At 41.4% G+C, this 16,101-nt stretch overlaps 2 protein-coding genes and 1 pseudogene across 3 annotated transcripts; all 3 read right to left on the bottom strand.

The window, feature by feature from the left end:
* Positions 1-56: 56 nt before the first annotated feature.
* On the bottom strand, positions 57-1,295 carry LOC114449956 (uncharacterized; annotated as a pseudogene).
* Positions 1,296-2,863: 1,568 nt separating this feature from the next.
* Positions 2,864-9,886, bottom strand: LOC114449954 (schwannomin-interacting protein 1-like). Of its 2 annotated transcripts, none has more exons than XM_028427839.1 (7): positions 9,664-9,886; positions 7,310-7,419; positions 4,587-4,707; positions 4,300-4,506; positions 3,856-3,979; positions 3,522-3,615; positions 2,864-3,439 (listed from the first exon to the last, which is right to left on the bottom strand). In XM_028427839.1, exons 1-7 carry the CDS (start codon positions 9,877-9,879, stop codon positions 3,388-3,390), a joined length of 924 nt encoding a protein of 307 aa, XP_028283640.1. In that variant the 5' UTR covers positions 9,880-9,886; the 3' UTR covers positions 2,864-3,387. The 2 variants fall into 2 exon arrangements, with proteins under 2 accessions (XP_028283640.1, XP_028283641.1); XM_028427840.1 differs by lacking the exon at positions 9,664-9,886 and adding an exon at positions 8,588-8,720 and having other exon boundaries at positions 2,871-3,439.
* Positions 9,887-12,450: 2,564 nt separating this feature from the next.
* Positions 12,451-14,249, bottom strand: LOC114450087 (vegetative cell wall protein gp1-like). The gene is made up of 4 exons (XM_028427996.1): positions 13,925-14,249; positions 13,695-13,829; positions 13,499-13,617; positions 12,451-13,389 (listed from the first exon to the last, which is right to left on the bottom strand). Exons 1-4 carry the CDS (start codon positions 14,184-14,186, stop codon positions 12,469-12,471), a joined length of 1,437 nt encoding a protein of 478 aa, XP_028283797.1. The 5' UTR covers positions 14,187-14,249; the 3' UTR covers positions 12,451-12,468.
* Between the last annotated feature and the right edge of the window lie 1,852 nt (positions 14,250-16,101).

Genomic DNA, 16,101 nt, shown 5'->3' on the forward strand with positions numbered 1-16,101 from the left:
TTTCTGTGTAAAGTGGTCTGACATAGCTTTTTTAAGTGTTGGAGCTCAGCGACGACTCATTTAGTGTGTTCACCAGAGCTGATGTATCCGATGGCTCGGTTGATGGTGATGGCGCGGACCTGGAAGCCTTTCAGCACTTTGCAGAGGCTCAGTCTCTCATCGAAGGTGCTGGCACGGTCTGCAGCAGCCTTTAAGGAAAACAGGAGAGTTTATGATGGTACCTTTCTTTTCCTTTTATTCTTATATTATTGTTTTGTTTTAGGAAATGTTAAGAGTTTGTAAGTTACCTCAAATAAAGCTGTCATTTCTGTCAAGTCTGCTGGCTCGAACTCGAAGCAGTTCTGTTCAAAGCAAAAGATTATCTTATTTGTTTCACAAATTCTTTCACAAGGATGTCACAGAGCAGCCTGAGGACCCGACGTATGAAAAGGACTAATACTAAAATAGCACCATAGCTATTGCATGTAGTGACTTACTTCCATGAGATCTTTCAGCACAGCTGTTGGTAGTAAACGTTGTGGGTCCGGCTGAGCTACAAGAAATTTGTAGTAGTAGGTCAGATCCATCCCAATGTTTTTCACACAGGACGTCTAGATAGAAAAAAAAACACAGCACACAACCATTCAGACACACTACACACTGGCAGGCAGGAAAATGCCTGGGTGGATATGATAAATGTCTTTAAAGATTTGGCTCAATTTTAACTTTAATTTGTATAAAAGCATATTAAGTACAAACCTACCTGATCAAATGTTGATATAGGCTGAGTGGTTCCAGAGCAAGTTGATTCCTGAAGGACAAACAGTTCTGTGAATGTGGACACAAGATAAGAGCATGTGGATGCAGAATATGTCTCTTCTTGTAGTCTACCTGTGGTGCGCACATAGACGGTGTGTCGGTCTCCCTGTTCAGCTCCATGTTCTGCTTTGAGCAGTCAATTCCACTGAAAAGATCCTCCTGTTAGGCAAGAAGAGAATTTTAAATGGTAAAAGGTGAGGTAAAATTTAGGCTTTCTTCTTTAGTTTTGTGGGGCACACCTGTGCCAGTGCATCGGTGATGTTCTTTAGAAGTGTTTGAGCGTAAGAAATGCAGGAGTCATCTGTCATCTGTCTTTTGCCCCTCACTGGCAGAGACTGGCTGATCTGCCACACAGAACAGCTGAACAGCAGCAGCAGCAATGCAGGAGTGAAGTCTGGCAAAAAAGCAAACACATTTTCAGTCCTCCTCTTTCAACTATGTTTCAGGCAAAGATGAAATACAGTCACATTACACTCACAGAGCTTGATGAGAGGCATCTTGGAGTTGAGTCTTTGAGTAAATCTGGCTGAACTTCAGCAGCCTTAACTGTTTTATACCCAAACTGATGGGCAGGGATTTCCCTCACACTGCAGCAGTGTGTTAACACCTAACTGTAAATTAAAAGTGCACAGTCAAGGTTGTGTCATTTTTCCTCTATATTGCTTCATGTGTGAAACTGGAATTAACACAAACCAGGCTACAGAGTACATTTGCATTGAGGTGACTGTTCATTGTTGACATTTCCAAAGAGAGCAGAGTGAAAGCATTATGTCATGTTACGGCTGGCCACATCCACTTTATCACTAAACATGTTTCATGTGATTTGTTTACTCGATTATGGTGACATTCAAATTATTATTAGAAAATTACTTTTTAAATGATAGATTGTGACTATTTATTTAGGAAAAATATAATTTAGATATTACATATTTTATAATACCTCAGGTGTTGTGCTTCTCTTGTTTATTTTTAACTATTAAGAATTTTTGTAATGAAATACAGAAAATTTAATTCTTCTCTTGATATTATTAAATAACAATAATAAACTGCAGTTTATTTAAATGAATTGTATTTCAGTCATGCACAGCGAAACTTCTTCCCCTCTCGCTGGCAACAATCCACACAACATAACGTAACGTAAGTGTGAACATTTGAACATGCAAAAAAACTACTTCTTTTTTCTTATGGGGCACTTCAGCCACTAGTCACTTTTAACGTAATAACGTAATGAGATGTGTCCATGCAAATTAGGTTTTTTTGCAAATTATGGAGAAGAAATGCAAATTAAAATCCTCATGAAATCCTTCCAAATATAGGCAAAGTTCACACACGTAAAACATTTATTACTTACAATCATTATACAGTACACTTGTCAATCAAGCAAAGAATAGAAAAAACAAAGTTTGTGATTAATGACATTCTTAAAAAGCTGAGAGTGAGGCATATTCTTCATCCTTTAAATAAAGACAAGTTAAACATTTACTATTATGTCTAAGAAACCTTTTAATCAGATAAAATAGATAGAAGCTTAGGCTGTGATTTATTTATTGATATATTTGTTTTATATTTCATATGTTTACTCTTATTTTTAGCATCCGTAAATAATGCATAACAAAAAAAACAACATTGCATATTTATACTGGGAGGCTGCTCATGTTAGGATGCCTCCACTTTTATTTTTAATATATCTAAAATCAGACCAATAACAAACACAAATTTGTCTTAAAACATCCAGTAAAGCTCTGAATACATCTTTAGAGGAGATGAAATCTGTAGCAGCCATGTTACTTTTAATAATTTTATGTCCTCTGTGAAGCTGCTTTTTTTTTTTAAATCGTGTTTAGGATTTTCTATTGCAACAGCCCAGATATGAGATGTGTGACAGTGAATTATTGTGATAAATAACAATGACACAGTGCTCTTAGTGGAATAAATGATACACAAGTGATCAGAGCATCCTCTGGATTATATAGAATCAGGTTAATTTTTCATGGGATTGTGTCCATTTTGTAGAAGTTATCACTGACAAAGGACAAACAAGGCATGCTGGTGCTCTCTCTCGCCCTCCCTCCCTCTCCCTCTACCCAGCATTATCATAAATACTGTGCAAAATCTCAGAGCGGTATGTAAAGGTCTGGGCTGGAAATTGAGGATTCCCACATTCTATAAATTATGGGATGATTGGAGTGGAAGTGTGAAAATACTCAGCTGTGCTGAAATCCCTTCCTTCTCTTACAGACATCTTGTATTGGGGTTCTCAGACCACATCATGTGTGGTACTCTCAGAGGTTGTAGGTCAACACACATCCCCAGATTTGATGAATTACGGCATGATTAGTAGTGCTAAGTGGAAGTGAAAATGTTGGATAAACTCAACATTAACTGTGTGGAAATGTTCCACTTTCATACATCCTGTTTTTTTTTGGGTTCAATTAGCATCAATGTGTGTATATACCGGTAGTAACAAATGAATAGTATCCAAGTCTCAGCACAGATGGAGGTTCTTTAGCAACACTATCGTGACATTATCCGTGGAGTGGGACTGTGGACGGTGTGCGGACGGACACACACAAATGATAGGTGAGGTGTTTATTTAGGCATCGCTTTCTCTGCCTGGTGCCGCTGATGGCTGTGCGCGTGCCTGTCACAACAAAAGACAAGGGCGTTAAAGAGAGAAAATGCATTTAATACAGAAGGAGAGGGGAGAGTGAGTGGTAGTTCACCTGGTCAGGTCTTCTATGTCCACGAGCATGGCGTCCTGTTCTACATGCAGCTCATCCCGCAGCAGCAGCAACTGCACCAGCTCCTCATTCAGACCTGAGTTGGTGGTCAACAATAAAATCTGTGAAAACTCAGCAATTTTGATAACAAATATTTGGTAACACAGTTCTTCTAAATGCCTGGTAAAGAAATTAGCATAGCCTATTAAAAAAAGTGTTTGGTAAAAAGAGTGTGGTAAAAACTTGTCAATTTGTAAGAATTTTGTTAGAATACGAGTGTTGGGTTTTTCATATATTTGTGGGGAAGTGCTGTGCGTCAAAGTTGTACATGACTCACTCTGAATCTGTGAGTGTAAGTCATTTGTGATGACTTGCAGCTGACCCAGACTCATGTCTCTCATGTCCCCTCGTCTCAGATTCCTCTTCATTAAGCCCTCGCTGATGTGGGGCAGATGTGGAAGCTGTATATTTAGAGACACATAAAAAAAAGGAAGTGACTGCATGCCAGAATGTACAAACCAAAAAGAGACTAAAACAGTGTTTTTCGATCTCAGTAAGCTAGATTTGTCTGTTTATCCAGTCACAGTGGGGGAAATGCTATGCTTTTGTTTACTAGTTTTAGGGGCTTTTTCTTGGTCTTGGTGACCTTCTAAACCATACAAGTCCCCTATGAAGGTTTTATTGTGTTTTGTTTACTGTAACAGAAACTTATCCATTTTCACTTTACACTAGGAATAGATTATCTATTAACACATAATCCTATCCTCTGGCTTTGACTAACCAAGTCAGCCACAGGTGAGCGTCTGTGCAGCTGGATTTGCCTCTCCACCTCCACCTGCATGCGGGCCATGGGTCGAGCCAGAGCCAAGGCTACCCGGGCCTCCTCCTGCAGCCTTCGCTGCACCCGCCAAAATCCACCACAGTCATCCAACGGATCTGAGTCCTCCTCTGCGGTGTCCCGGTCTGATAAGGATGAACTCTGCTTGCTCTGTTCAGGAGGAAAAGTACATGATTGTGTGTTGCAACAGGCACTGTTGGTCTTTAGAGGGGCATCATAAGGATGCATACCACAGGCGAGAGCGGTGTGTCCAGACTGGTCTCTGTCCTGCTGTCCTCTGCATCGCTGTCTTTATCGCTGCTGCTGCTGTCATTGACAAAACACACCTGCAGGTTCACCCCAGTCTGCAGCCTGAGAGGGAAAAAAGAGACATCAGAGACCACAAAAAAGATTTTTCCCATCAGAATGAAACCTACTGTATAGACAGAAAGGGGAATTTATCTATAGTGTACTGAATTTGTTTGCACACAGAAACAAAAGACACTACAGACAGCATGCAGGACCTAATGAGTTTAAGATTAACATTAAGAAACCTTTATTAGTCCCACAATGGGGAAATTGCAAATTGCAAATTGATCTTATCTTTATATACAGTATGTATCCCAATTGTTAAAGTGATTCTGTATGATATTGCACAATAAACTGTGAAGATGAGAGTAAAAAAGAAGAAACGTTTAAATAAAACATTCAGGCAGGAGACCCACAAGAAATGCAAAAATCATGTTACAATACTGTCTGTACACAATAAAACACACATTTTTGAAGTAGAGTTCAGAAAGGCCATTTTGCACTTTTTTCCCCCGCAAAAATAAATAAATAAACATACTCATACTTTGGACTATGAAAAAGGAACTCAGATAATCATATGTTAACCCCACATGTGAAGTTCATTTTGATTATCAATATTAGAGTTAAGTCCAATGACCATTTGTGAAACAAAATTAGGGAAAAAATTCCTCCAACAAGATTTAAGTCTTCTAAACAGCGTTCTCAGTAAAGAGGAGCTGTTACACTTGGCTATTGTTCTGATATGACATCAGAAATTAGATTGCATACATGTGTGTTGCTGTGGCTGTGTGTGTGTTGCCTAAGAAGTAAGCAAGTTGTTACCTAAATAGGAAGTAGTGAGAAATTATAAATAGATTTTGATGAAACAACTGGAATCAGGGACGGCTGGCCTTTCACAGCAGTCACAGAAGCCACTGAAACTTTAACCTCAGCTTTTCCAAAAGCTCCAAACGCCATTCATTTAGTTCCAGATCACGATACTCTGACTGAAAGAACCTAACAAGCCGAAGTGACCTCAGTCCTCACAGCAGGATGGGAACAATTACTTATTCAACATCTCACAAACAGGACAGAGCAGTGCTGGAATTTCCACCCACCCCCAACTAAACACCATGAGGTTGTACCTTTACCTCCACTGGTGATCACATGGCTCAATATCTACCAATACCAGCTTTGAATTACTATATCAGGCCTCACTTCTTCTTTCAAGAGCCAACAGTACTGCACTTCCTCAAACAGCAGCTTGTAGTGTATGTGTGTGTGTTGGGGTGAGGGTGGGGGGTGGGGGGTGGGGGGGCGCCCCTCGGTTTGATATGAAGAAAACAGCATTGCAAGGAAAAGCAGCCAGAAAGTTACTGGAGGTCAAAAAAGAAAGACTTCTGTAGTGGCTTTGGTTAACCTTCTGTGTGTGTGATGTAATGCAACTCTTTTTATTGTGCGTGTGTGAGTGAGTGTGCTCAAAACCTCAGATGCAACAATGAAATATCACTCTCATGGGAAGAAAAAAAAATACTTCCTTTCGTTTGATTTGATATCAAAAAATAATGGCCAACATGAGTAAGACTGTTTGAGACAGCAAAGGTTAATCAGACAAAATAATAGTGTCTAATTTTGGTTTGTCAAGGGAAATATAAACTTTATCTTTATGACACATCTAGTTTCTATATTAGCAGATAGACCATATGCCACCTTACTTTGTTTCCCATTATTCAGGGTAATGTTAGTCCCCTTTATTGTACTGACTGTAAACACAGCCGTGGCTGTCTGGGAAGCCTTTCACTTTCGCTCGTCTGTCTGTGATTCAACTGACTCACCAAACTGTTTTTGCTCCTATACAGACCAGACAACACAAGACACATGATTGTGTAATGTTTAACCAAATCCCTCTTATTGCAGAAGTTTAGTCACTGATAGGACCGACTGTGATTTACTGTCAGCTGTGTGTGGTATTTATATGCATCAATGTTATTCCAACTGTTTTACAGCCTGAATTTACTTATAGAATCTACAGTCCTTTGCTAACAGTTGACTTGGGATGATAAACAGTGCCCTCTGCTGGTTGTTAAAGTCTTGACATGCAATCCTCTTTATGACTAATTTGACCTACAAACACAACACAGCACAGTTCTTCTGCTGCCAGCCCATTTATAACATTGTGAGAAGTGAATATGCAGATAATTAAGCAACTTTTTAATTCTTTATCTTTTGGTTTACAAAAGGAATATTTTCTTAACCCACAAAGAAATAGAAGTCTTTAGTCCATCTGTGCTTTGCCTGTATGATATTCTTTCAAAGGTGTGATTGGTATGTTACTGTGCATCTCTTCTTATGATCTCATCAATCATTCCTTGCTCCAATCATCGTAATAGATTCCTTACAATAACCAATCAACCGAAATATTTGAGCACTGAGAGGCGATGTGAATATCACTGATTATCTGGTTACCATGGTAGCAGTCAGTGGGTGGGATATATTAGGCAGTGAGTAAACAGTTTATCTTATATATTTGATGTTTTAAAATCAAATCGAAAGGGTTAACCTCTGTTTTTTCTGTTATCCATCCACTGATAAAGATATGTCATAGCAGCAACTACAACACAACAAATGTCACTGTTGGCCTTTAAAGGTAACATTGATAAAACACACACACACGATTCAAACCCACCGGGAAGATGGGCCGTTCTTGCTGCAGCTGGTGTAGATGACTGGCTCGTCGTCATAGAAACTGCCAAGGGCAAGTTTCTGCCTGATGGACTCTCTCTCATTCCTCTGGGCCTGCCAGAATCACACATGAATACAAAGAACATTAATAAAAATGTAGCTCCTGTGCTGGCGTCTCTTGCATCTATGACCAAGTGGGTCACAGGAAGAGTAATGGGTACCTGAGGGTGTAGATTGGTATTTTAAATTAGATCCATAAATCCTTGTCACAAAATGAGGAGCCTTTCTCTGGCTCGGAAATCAGATCTGTTATTACAATACTAGCTTAAAATGTACAACAGAGTGTCATCTTATTAAAATACTCCAGGGCTTGCAGCTTCAGGTGCTCCGATATCCTTCCACAGTTCAGGATTTGCAATGGGTGAGATCTAAAGATTTAAAAATGACAACAATTTACCTACTGCTGGTATAAAATGCCATGTCATTCTGAGTTGGTGTTTCATAGTGTCCTGTAGGTGGCTATAGTCTCTCGCTCTAGGCAGACATCTTTTTTCCTATTTGATTGTAAATGTTTAATCTTTGTCTCATTCCCTGAATAATTTTCATGGTGCCCCCCTCTTTGGTTGATCTAATGTTTTGGTCCTGTTGTTGATGAATATGAAAATGATTTTCTATCCCGCAACATGGAGGGAAGTATTTTTATGACAGGATGGTGCCATTGTGGCCTTTAAGGCTACCTATATCACCAACAACAGTGAAAAACAGCACCTCCAAAATTAGGGATGTTGTGATGTGTCAGTTATATAAATAACATCAAATTGGCCCAATAACACACACACTTTTTCTGTGACGCATCAGTGCATGAGGATGTGATGTAAGAGCATACATCAGTTGATCGCCTTCGCTGTCCAAATCATCCCTCCTGCTCACCCACTTTATACAACCGGATGTCGTCCTTACTCACAACCTGCCTACATACACACACACACCCTATTTTACCCCTCAATAGAAAGTATGTAGCATGGCACTAAAATTGATTCAATTTATGAAAGACAACACAGGCAGAATAAAATAATAAAATATGTCTAAATTAAGTGAAAATATATAAGAAAACAAAGGTAGAATCACACATAAACACACCCACACTGCCTCTTCCTTCCCACATCCAGTATGGCTGATTTATCTACAGCAACACACCCACCCATGATGGATGCCCATCATGCATGTCTATGAACATCGTGCTGCTATAATCTCAGAATCACACAAACACAAATCCACACACCTGGTAAACGCGTTTTTCCTGGTGCACCATCCTTCAGCGCATCGTACTGAAACAGCCGTCCTGCCCTCCTCTACACTGCAGTGAAGCTAGACCCAGGAGACCCTCTCATATACCGCAGCTCCGTGCAGGAGAGCGAGGGTGGGAGGGAGGAGAGAGAGAGCGGCAGCAGTGTGAGGATGGACGGAGGGAGGGAGGAGGGGGGAGCTGTGGGAGCAGGAGAGGAAAGAGTGGGAAGACGGAAGCAGAGGTGGGAGGGGAGAGACAGAGCTGCTCAGTGCTGCCACTCCTTTCCTGATCTGTTATCTGTTCCTCCATCTTCCTCAGCTTTCCATCTTAGCTTCTCCTCTTCAATATTTATTGTTTAATAAAACACAGAGACCTAGAGCTTGAAGGGGCAGATGATAGGTTGCATCGAGGCCAAAGAGAATGCATCACCAGAGAACAATCAATTAATGAGACCACAGCTGCTAGAAGCTCTTCTTATAGATGTCAGCATGTTTAACCCACTCTATCATGGAGCATGGCTGCCCATTGGCCTAAGGCAGGACATGGGATTCCTAATTACACATTATCTGTTTGTTTAGTCTCCTTCAGGAACCTCCTGCAACCTCATTCCACATCACAGAGTCAAGTGTGATGAGCCGTAGGAGACAAGGAAGCTCAGAGTGCATGTGCTCACCCGTGCATACACAATCAAGCACACACACATTCACAGTGAGTTTCCACAGTGCTGTGTCACAGTGCAGCAGCAGTGGGCCTGATTAGACAACGTAATACTTTGAGTCATCTTTCAGCCTTCATCACCATCCGGCCACATTTAGCCTCTATGTGCCTTTCAGGCATTTCTCTCACAGGTTTTGTATATAACATTGTAACCATTTGCTGTAGAGCCTATTTTCAGATTTTATTTCCTGTATATTATATTACACATTTTGGCCATTGATTTGTTTTTATGATACAAAGTTGTGCAGAAATGCTTCATTTAATCGACTCCACACTGTTAGATGCAGTGAGAGTTGTCTAGACAAACAGTCTCATTCACTTCCTGTATTGATTAAAGACAATCAATCACTCACAGAGATGCTGGACAGCCCGGTTCGCCCTCCATTGTAACAGTCTTCTGTCTGTGGTACAAAGATATCCCGGAGCTCCTCGGCCCAACTGCGGCTGTTTACCATGCAGCCTCTTCCTCCCCTTTGGTGTTGTATGTCACTGTTGCCATCACAGTCCTCCCACCAGTGGCCCGTTGTGGCCTTTCTCATGAATACCTCTCCCTCCTCTTCATCATCCATGTCCACATCATAGTCCTCCATTAAAAACAAACAAACTGTGGAGTGGGTGGAGTAAATTCCAGGAACGGAGGAGGAGCTCTGGCCAGAAATATTGGCCAAAAAATGGACAGATCTCCGACAGAAATCAGGGACTTGAAGGATGGCTGTTCCAGTCTGTTTAGTTTACATGGAGTCTTAACGTCCCCTGAGATAGGAAAGGATAGTAGAAATTTGTTAAAAAAATATGAAACTACAGCAACATTTTTCATCATATTTCTTTCTATTCTTATGTAGATGTTTGATGCTGCTCTTTTGTATTATTAAATCTATTTCAATTTGGTCTACATGGATAGAAAACTCACAACGAAACATAAATTACATGGCAACAAATGCATAGGAGGAGCTAACATCCTCAATTCTCCATCACTAAAATTAAGCCAGTGCACAAATACTCACCTTCAATGAAGAAAACAAATTCCGAGTAGTAATTATGACAAATCAGACACAAAAGGACAATTCAAGGATTTCTTGCTGCTGCTAGGAACCGTCCGGGAACCCGAGAAAGTCCAGCCAGTCCAAATGACGGGAAAAGTGAGTGAAAAGGAGGAAATATAAACAAGCATCTCTGGTTCCAGAGAGAGCAGCCTCACACGTCTCTCAGTTGTCACGTGTGGCTGAGTTTCAGTGATGTGTGTAGGTCTGTTTGTATGTGTGTGTGCTGCATCATCACAGGGTGCCCAAGGCAGAAAGCACCATGTGGAAATATATAGGAACAGACAGAATGAGGCGCATCTGTGGCCACTGTGTATAAAATGTGAATGAAAAAAATTTCAGTGATTCCAGTGATTTTCTTTTATTTGCTCCCATTTCCAGGCTGCCAAGCCTTCCTAACGGTTTTACTGAAAGCATAGGTACATCAGTAGTAACACACATGAAGAGGAAAAAAAGAAAGGAATTGGAGCAGTCAAGACCAAACAGCGAATACATGCATTGTGCATTTAAATCAGGCTCTTTATCCTGACATGACAGATGTAAGATTAACGAAATCCACTTTTTATTCTACAGTTTAAGGCCACCAAACTGCAACTGAAATCCCAAAAATCCAAATCTCATGCATCTGAATGATTCACTATTAAGCAAGGCCAGCACAACTTTCACCTGCAATGCAAACCTACAGAGCAGCCAGTTGTGTCAAACCTACATCCAACAACCAAAGAGACCTTTGGGTGTTCATGAGCAGAAACCGCAGCTGCTGACAGGATATTAAGATTTTGTACAGGAGCAAAGACGTCCACAAAATAAGCAGAAGATATTTAATGTTTGACAGAAGTGCTCTGCTGGATTATACTGCTGTATTGGTCACACTCAAAACAAGGCCCAGATATAACTCATCTGATACAGATAAAGCATAAAGAGAGAAAGTTCTGGGTAGAAGAAAACATACTTTTAAATACTACTAAAACTGGCCTATTTTAGCTGGCCAATATAAAATACTGTCACTGTCGTAATGGCTTAGTAGTCACTGTGCAATTCTCTTTAAAAAAAAAAAGGCTTACCTCTTAAATCACATTGCAGCCATCACGGACCAATCAATGCACTCTGCAGTTTCAGGCACCTTAATGGGTGAAACAGACAAGACAATGAGCATTATTCAATGACAAACACCATCATGCAACTTTAACACAATGTTAAAATTCAGCATTAGACTTCCTAACCCATGTCTAGTTGTAAATGAGCAGCACTGGGACCCAAGGCCTTCAGTATCATCTTGTTATGAGCAAAATGTAGAGAATAGTTGAAGTGCCTCCATGCTGCTTCAACAGCCAAGTCACTCTCCAGCTGCAAGGTCCACTCTGACATTTCTTCAGCAATAGAAGATGACCCAATAGACTTTGAATCATTTGTACACAGCATATCTATTTAGAAGATAAACATTTTATCTGTGATGTCTGATGAACACAAATCAACATAATCGCATGTGTCAGCAGCAGAGGTGGCAGGTCCTGGCTCAAAATTAAGCTCTTTCCCATCAAAGACAATACTTCCTCTCCCTGCATCCACCAACGTAGCCTCACCAGCAACCTCGGCTTGCAAAGTGAAAAGTATGAATAATGGGATAAGAGCACAAGAGCAAAATTATTGCTATAGTTTGCCATGCCTCACGTTTCCTTCCAGCTTCTTCCTCTATGGTGAAGCTGTACAACGGAAGCAATGGAAAGCACCACAAGCAGAGCAGCTGGCAGCTTGTGATGCTTCCCTCCAGCAGGTCTCCATCAGTCTTTTACCACCTTGTGTCATTTTCAGCCATCCATTAACTCAGCAGAAATTCACTTTAACACAAAATTTGGCCAGGGTATGAATTTTGAGCTTTCCTGAGCAATTGGTAACCCCAAATCCCCAAAGCATAAACAGAAGTCACTTTACTTACATTGACTCAAATTAATGGGATTTAGGCTTGTAGAAGTAAAAGATTAGTTCCAGTTTTAAAAAAAAAAAAAAAAAAAAAAAAAAAAAAAAACCACCAAGAAGAGTCATTTAAGTTCAAAAACCTTTATTAGAACATCGTCAGCAAACTAGGTGACATGGCATGACTTGAAAAAGACAGCTGAGCTAATGAAAAGATGGCCAATAGACGAGCTGAACTGCACCTTTTTCAGCTGGATAGGCGGTTGTTGTAGCTGGGGCAGGGGTCGTCAGCGGCACAGGATACTGGGGATATTGAGGCTGAGGGATAGGAAATTGAAACCAGTAGGGCAATTTGGGTACAAACTTTGGCAGGGGTTGAGCTGGGATAGCTTGAGCAGTGTCCGTTTCACCAGTAGGTTGAGGAAACCATGGAAAAGGCATGGGATTTTGGAACATATAAGGAAAGCTAGGAAAAGTAAATGTCTGGGGAGGCACAGTGGCAGCTGGTGTTGCAGTGGTAGTTGTGGGCATAGGAGTGGTGGTGGTAGTGGTACTAGTAGTAGTAGTAGTTGCTGGAGTAGTTGTGGCTGGAGCAGGCGTGGTAAAGAACGGGTAGTACATGGGAGGGGGATTAAAGTAAGGGGGATACATGGGAGGAAAGAAATAGGGCAATTGCGGAAATCCTTTTTTCTTTGGTGTTGGCGCCACTGGTACTGCAGGATACTGAGGAAACTGGGGGGGGAAGAAAAAGTAGGGGGGGAATTTGGGATACATGGGATCTGGGTTCTTTGGAGGCACTGGGGGATTTGTTGGATCTGCAAGATTTGAAGGCGTTTGAGGTCCAGGTGTCTGATCAGCAGTTGTCTGAGGTTCGGGTGTTGGAGGCGCAGTTGTCTGAGGTTCGGGGGTCGGAGGCGCAGTCGTCTGAGGTTCGGGGGTCGGAGGCGCAGTCGTCTGAGGTTCGGGGGTCGGAGGCGCAGTCGTCTGAGGTTCGGGGGTCGGAGGCGCAGTGGTAGGTGGGGCCGTAGCAGGTGGGGCAGTAGCAGGGGCAGAGGCTGAAGGTTTGGAACACCAGAGTGAGAGTGGAAATCCCTGCCATTGCAGGGGCAGCACATAACTTCCACCCTGCGACAGAATTGTATAAAACAGAAAGGTCAGGGTTACGTTCATACAGTGTGGATACAGCTAGCCACTGGTCAAGTTTTAAACACTACAACTTGTTTCAATAAATTACCTCTTGAATAACATTGCAGCCATCAAAGGGAACCTGCAGCACAAGTGCCAGGGAGTTCCTGTGCATGTTGTACCCACAGGTGGAAGGAACCTGGGACAAAGGTACTGGTGATGCAGGTCCTGTGGCAAAGAAAACAAAGTCATGGTACAGTGACGTGTAAGTGTTGACGCAAATATAGTGAGACGTGTTTCTTTACCTTTCAGCACTGAGAGCTGAGAAGCCCCTGGTCCAAGTAGTTTGAACCTCAGCTGATCCCCACTGCACTGCAGGGAAGGCGTCATGCGCTTCCACGCGGCTTCAGGAGCAACAGGTGTTGGGGTACTTGACAACCCTGAAAAAACACATTACACCGCACACATTAACCAGGAATTAAATTATAAACAGGTACATCCAACACACGAAGCCCGAGAACAAATCAATTCCTACCTGTAGAGTCTGCTTGATACCCAGCTTCGTCCTGGAATAAGGATTTGGCGGTTTTATCGGACGCCTGCTGTGACAAAAAAACTTCTCCAAACACTATTGTCCCTTCTTGATCAGCTGTCCTCGTGGCTGCAGCGCCCGCTCTCCGTCCCTCCCGTTGGATTTTCCTCAGTCGGCTGCAGTGGATCGTCGGCACCAAACAACAACATGTCAGAACAACGGCCAAACAAAGCGCAGCTTGTTTCCCTTTCTCTTTACGAGTCATCCTGTTGAATGTAACTCCTGGAAATGCTCGGAGAGCTTGATTGGGAACCCTTTTGTAGCTCGACGTTCCTCACGCAGGAATGGCAACAACCAATAGAAAGCTCTAACTAGTGGCCTTCTCATCTCCTGGCATTGATTTTACCTGGTGTGAACAACTAATCAGTGACTCCTGATATTTTTCTTTATTTAGGTCTCACTAAGTGAGGGCGGCTACATGCGTAAAAAAACAGACATTCTGTGAAGTTTAGTCATTTAAATGGATACATTGTAGAAAAGTGTAGATATTAATAATGTTTGTGTGTACTGTAATCACCAGGCCTGCAGCCAGAACTTGGTTTACACATGCCATACAGCTTTTACATCTCCATGGTAACAGACAACAAAACAGTTGTGAAGCTCAATAATTTGACTTGCACTGTGGTGAGTGTACCTTATGTTTTATGAAGGAGAGTCATTCTTATATTACAGATCTCACTGTGGACTTCTGATCATATCTATCTAGAATTGTTATTCTGCCATTATAATCTGTATGTGTCTTTTTTTTCTTTGTGGAAAAAATATGCCTGTAGGACACTTTTCTTCAACAGGAAAGAAGATCAGTAGCCTACACATGCCATGCATAAATGTTGGGATTCAATTCTGGGACATATGCTAAACTGAATAACAAACTCGGAGATGAAGTCCAGCTTTTCCAGTGAGTTTGCTTAGTGAATAATTTGAAATAAATGACATTTTGAAGCATTTCTCTTATCAAGACCTGCTATCTATTTATTCTCTTAGATGCTGATGCTACATCACAATGTGATCCGCTGAGTGACATGGATGTAAGACTGATCAATTAGTGCACATTTCTTCATTTGACTCAATATGACACAATCATATTTTTGATAACAGTTCTTCACTGTGGTTCTTATTATTAAATATCTGTGTGTTTCTGTATACAGGTTGGAGTCCCGCAGCCTGTCACCGGCCCACCAAGATATAGTTTTAGACCTGCAGGATTCCTGAGGATCAACCGGGAGTCTGACAACCACAAGCCAAACTTAACCATTCTTTCAGCGGTACAAAGATCAAATGTCTTCCTGCTTTTGTAAGTTTCCATTTAGAGCAGCAGCATGATGTTAACACTCCACTGTTGTCCAGCCTTCCACAGAATACCAACTAAAATGTGAGTACTGTGGGGAAAAGGCCAGACCTCCACTGGATCTAGCATGGCAACAGGTGAGGCAATTACTACACACACACAAATCCCAATACTGGACTGTTGACCTCTGAGACTTCCCTTCTATATTCATCTTAGCCAACTCCAGACTTCTGCTGCACCCAGCGGCAGCAGCTGTGTCACACTCTGCAAAAACAGAGATGCTTCTTAGTGAAGAGACTTGTGAGAACATCAGGAAACAGAGAACTGACAGAGGAAGTCAATCCAGTGAAAGAGATGGAGAGGCTGCACAGCAAAGAGATAGAAGATCACAATAAGTTTCTTATGGAACTACCGGCTCGACTTAGGTTCATATTTAAATTTTCTCCAGTTAGAAAAAACCTGAAGTGTGTAACATTAAAGTTATGTTCAAATATCCTCTCTATGTTTTTATAGAAAACTATCAGAAATGCATGTTTACATGGATCCAGCAGAGGCAGGTGAGTAACAACATAGAGCCTTAAACCTGTGCAAACACTCATAAATAAACAAAGTTTGTGAAGCTAACACGGTTCATTCTGTGCTACTGTTTAGATGATCCAACATCAGCAATCCTCCATTTCCGACTCTCTTCTGTAGAAGACAACGAATACTGGGAAGGGAATTTATGTGATACACCTGAGGAGTGCTTGAAGGAAAAAGAGGAAGTGTTGCTCCCTTTTTGTGATCACAAGCAAACTCAGTTTGGTAAATGTCATCATCAGGTACGCACATA

This window comes from Parambassis ranga, chromosome 17 (assembly GCF_900634625.1).
Source record: "Parambassis ranga chromosome 17, fParRan2.1, whole genome shotgun sequence".
Classification (NCBI taxonomy): Eukaryota; Metazoa; Chordata; class Actinopteri; family Ambassidae; genus Parambassis; species Parambassis ranga.

Excerpts from the sequence above, each read along its gene's own strand:
- LOC114449954 (XM_028427839.1), bottom strand. The coding sequence starts at position 9,879 with ATGGATGATGAAGAGGAGGGAGAGGTATTCATGAGAAAGGCCACAACG. Across the intron at positions 4,708-7,309 it reads AAGAACGGCCCATCTTCCCG|GCTGCAGACTGGGGTGAACC; the intron begins GTGGGTTTGAAT and ends TTTCCCTCTCAG. Across the intron at positions 3,616-3,855 it reads CTTACACTCACAGATTCAGA|GTCTGAATGAGGAGCTGGTG; the intron begins GTGAGTCATGTA and ends CCACCAACTCAG.
- LOC114450087 (XM_028427996.1), bottom strand. The coding sequence starts at position 14,186 with ATGACTCGTAAAGAGAAAGGGAAACAAGCTGCGCTTTGTTTGGCCGTT. Across the intron at positions 13,830-13,924 it reads GTATCAAGCAGACTCTACAG|GGTTGTCAAGTACCCCAACA; the intron begins GTAGGAATTGAT and ends GTGTTTTTTCAG. Across the intron at positions 13,390-13,498 it reads GCTGCAATGTTATTCAAGAG|GGTGGAAGTTATGTGCTGCC; the intron begins GTAATTTATTGA and ends ATTCTGTCGCAG.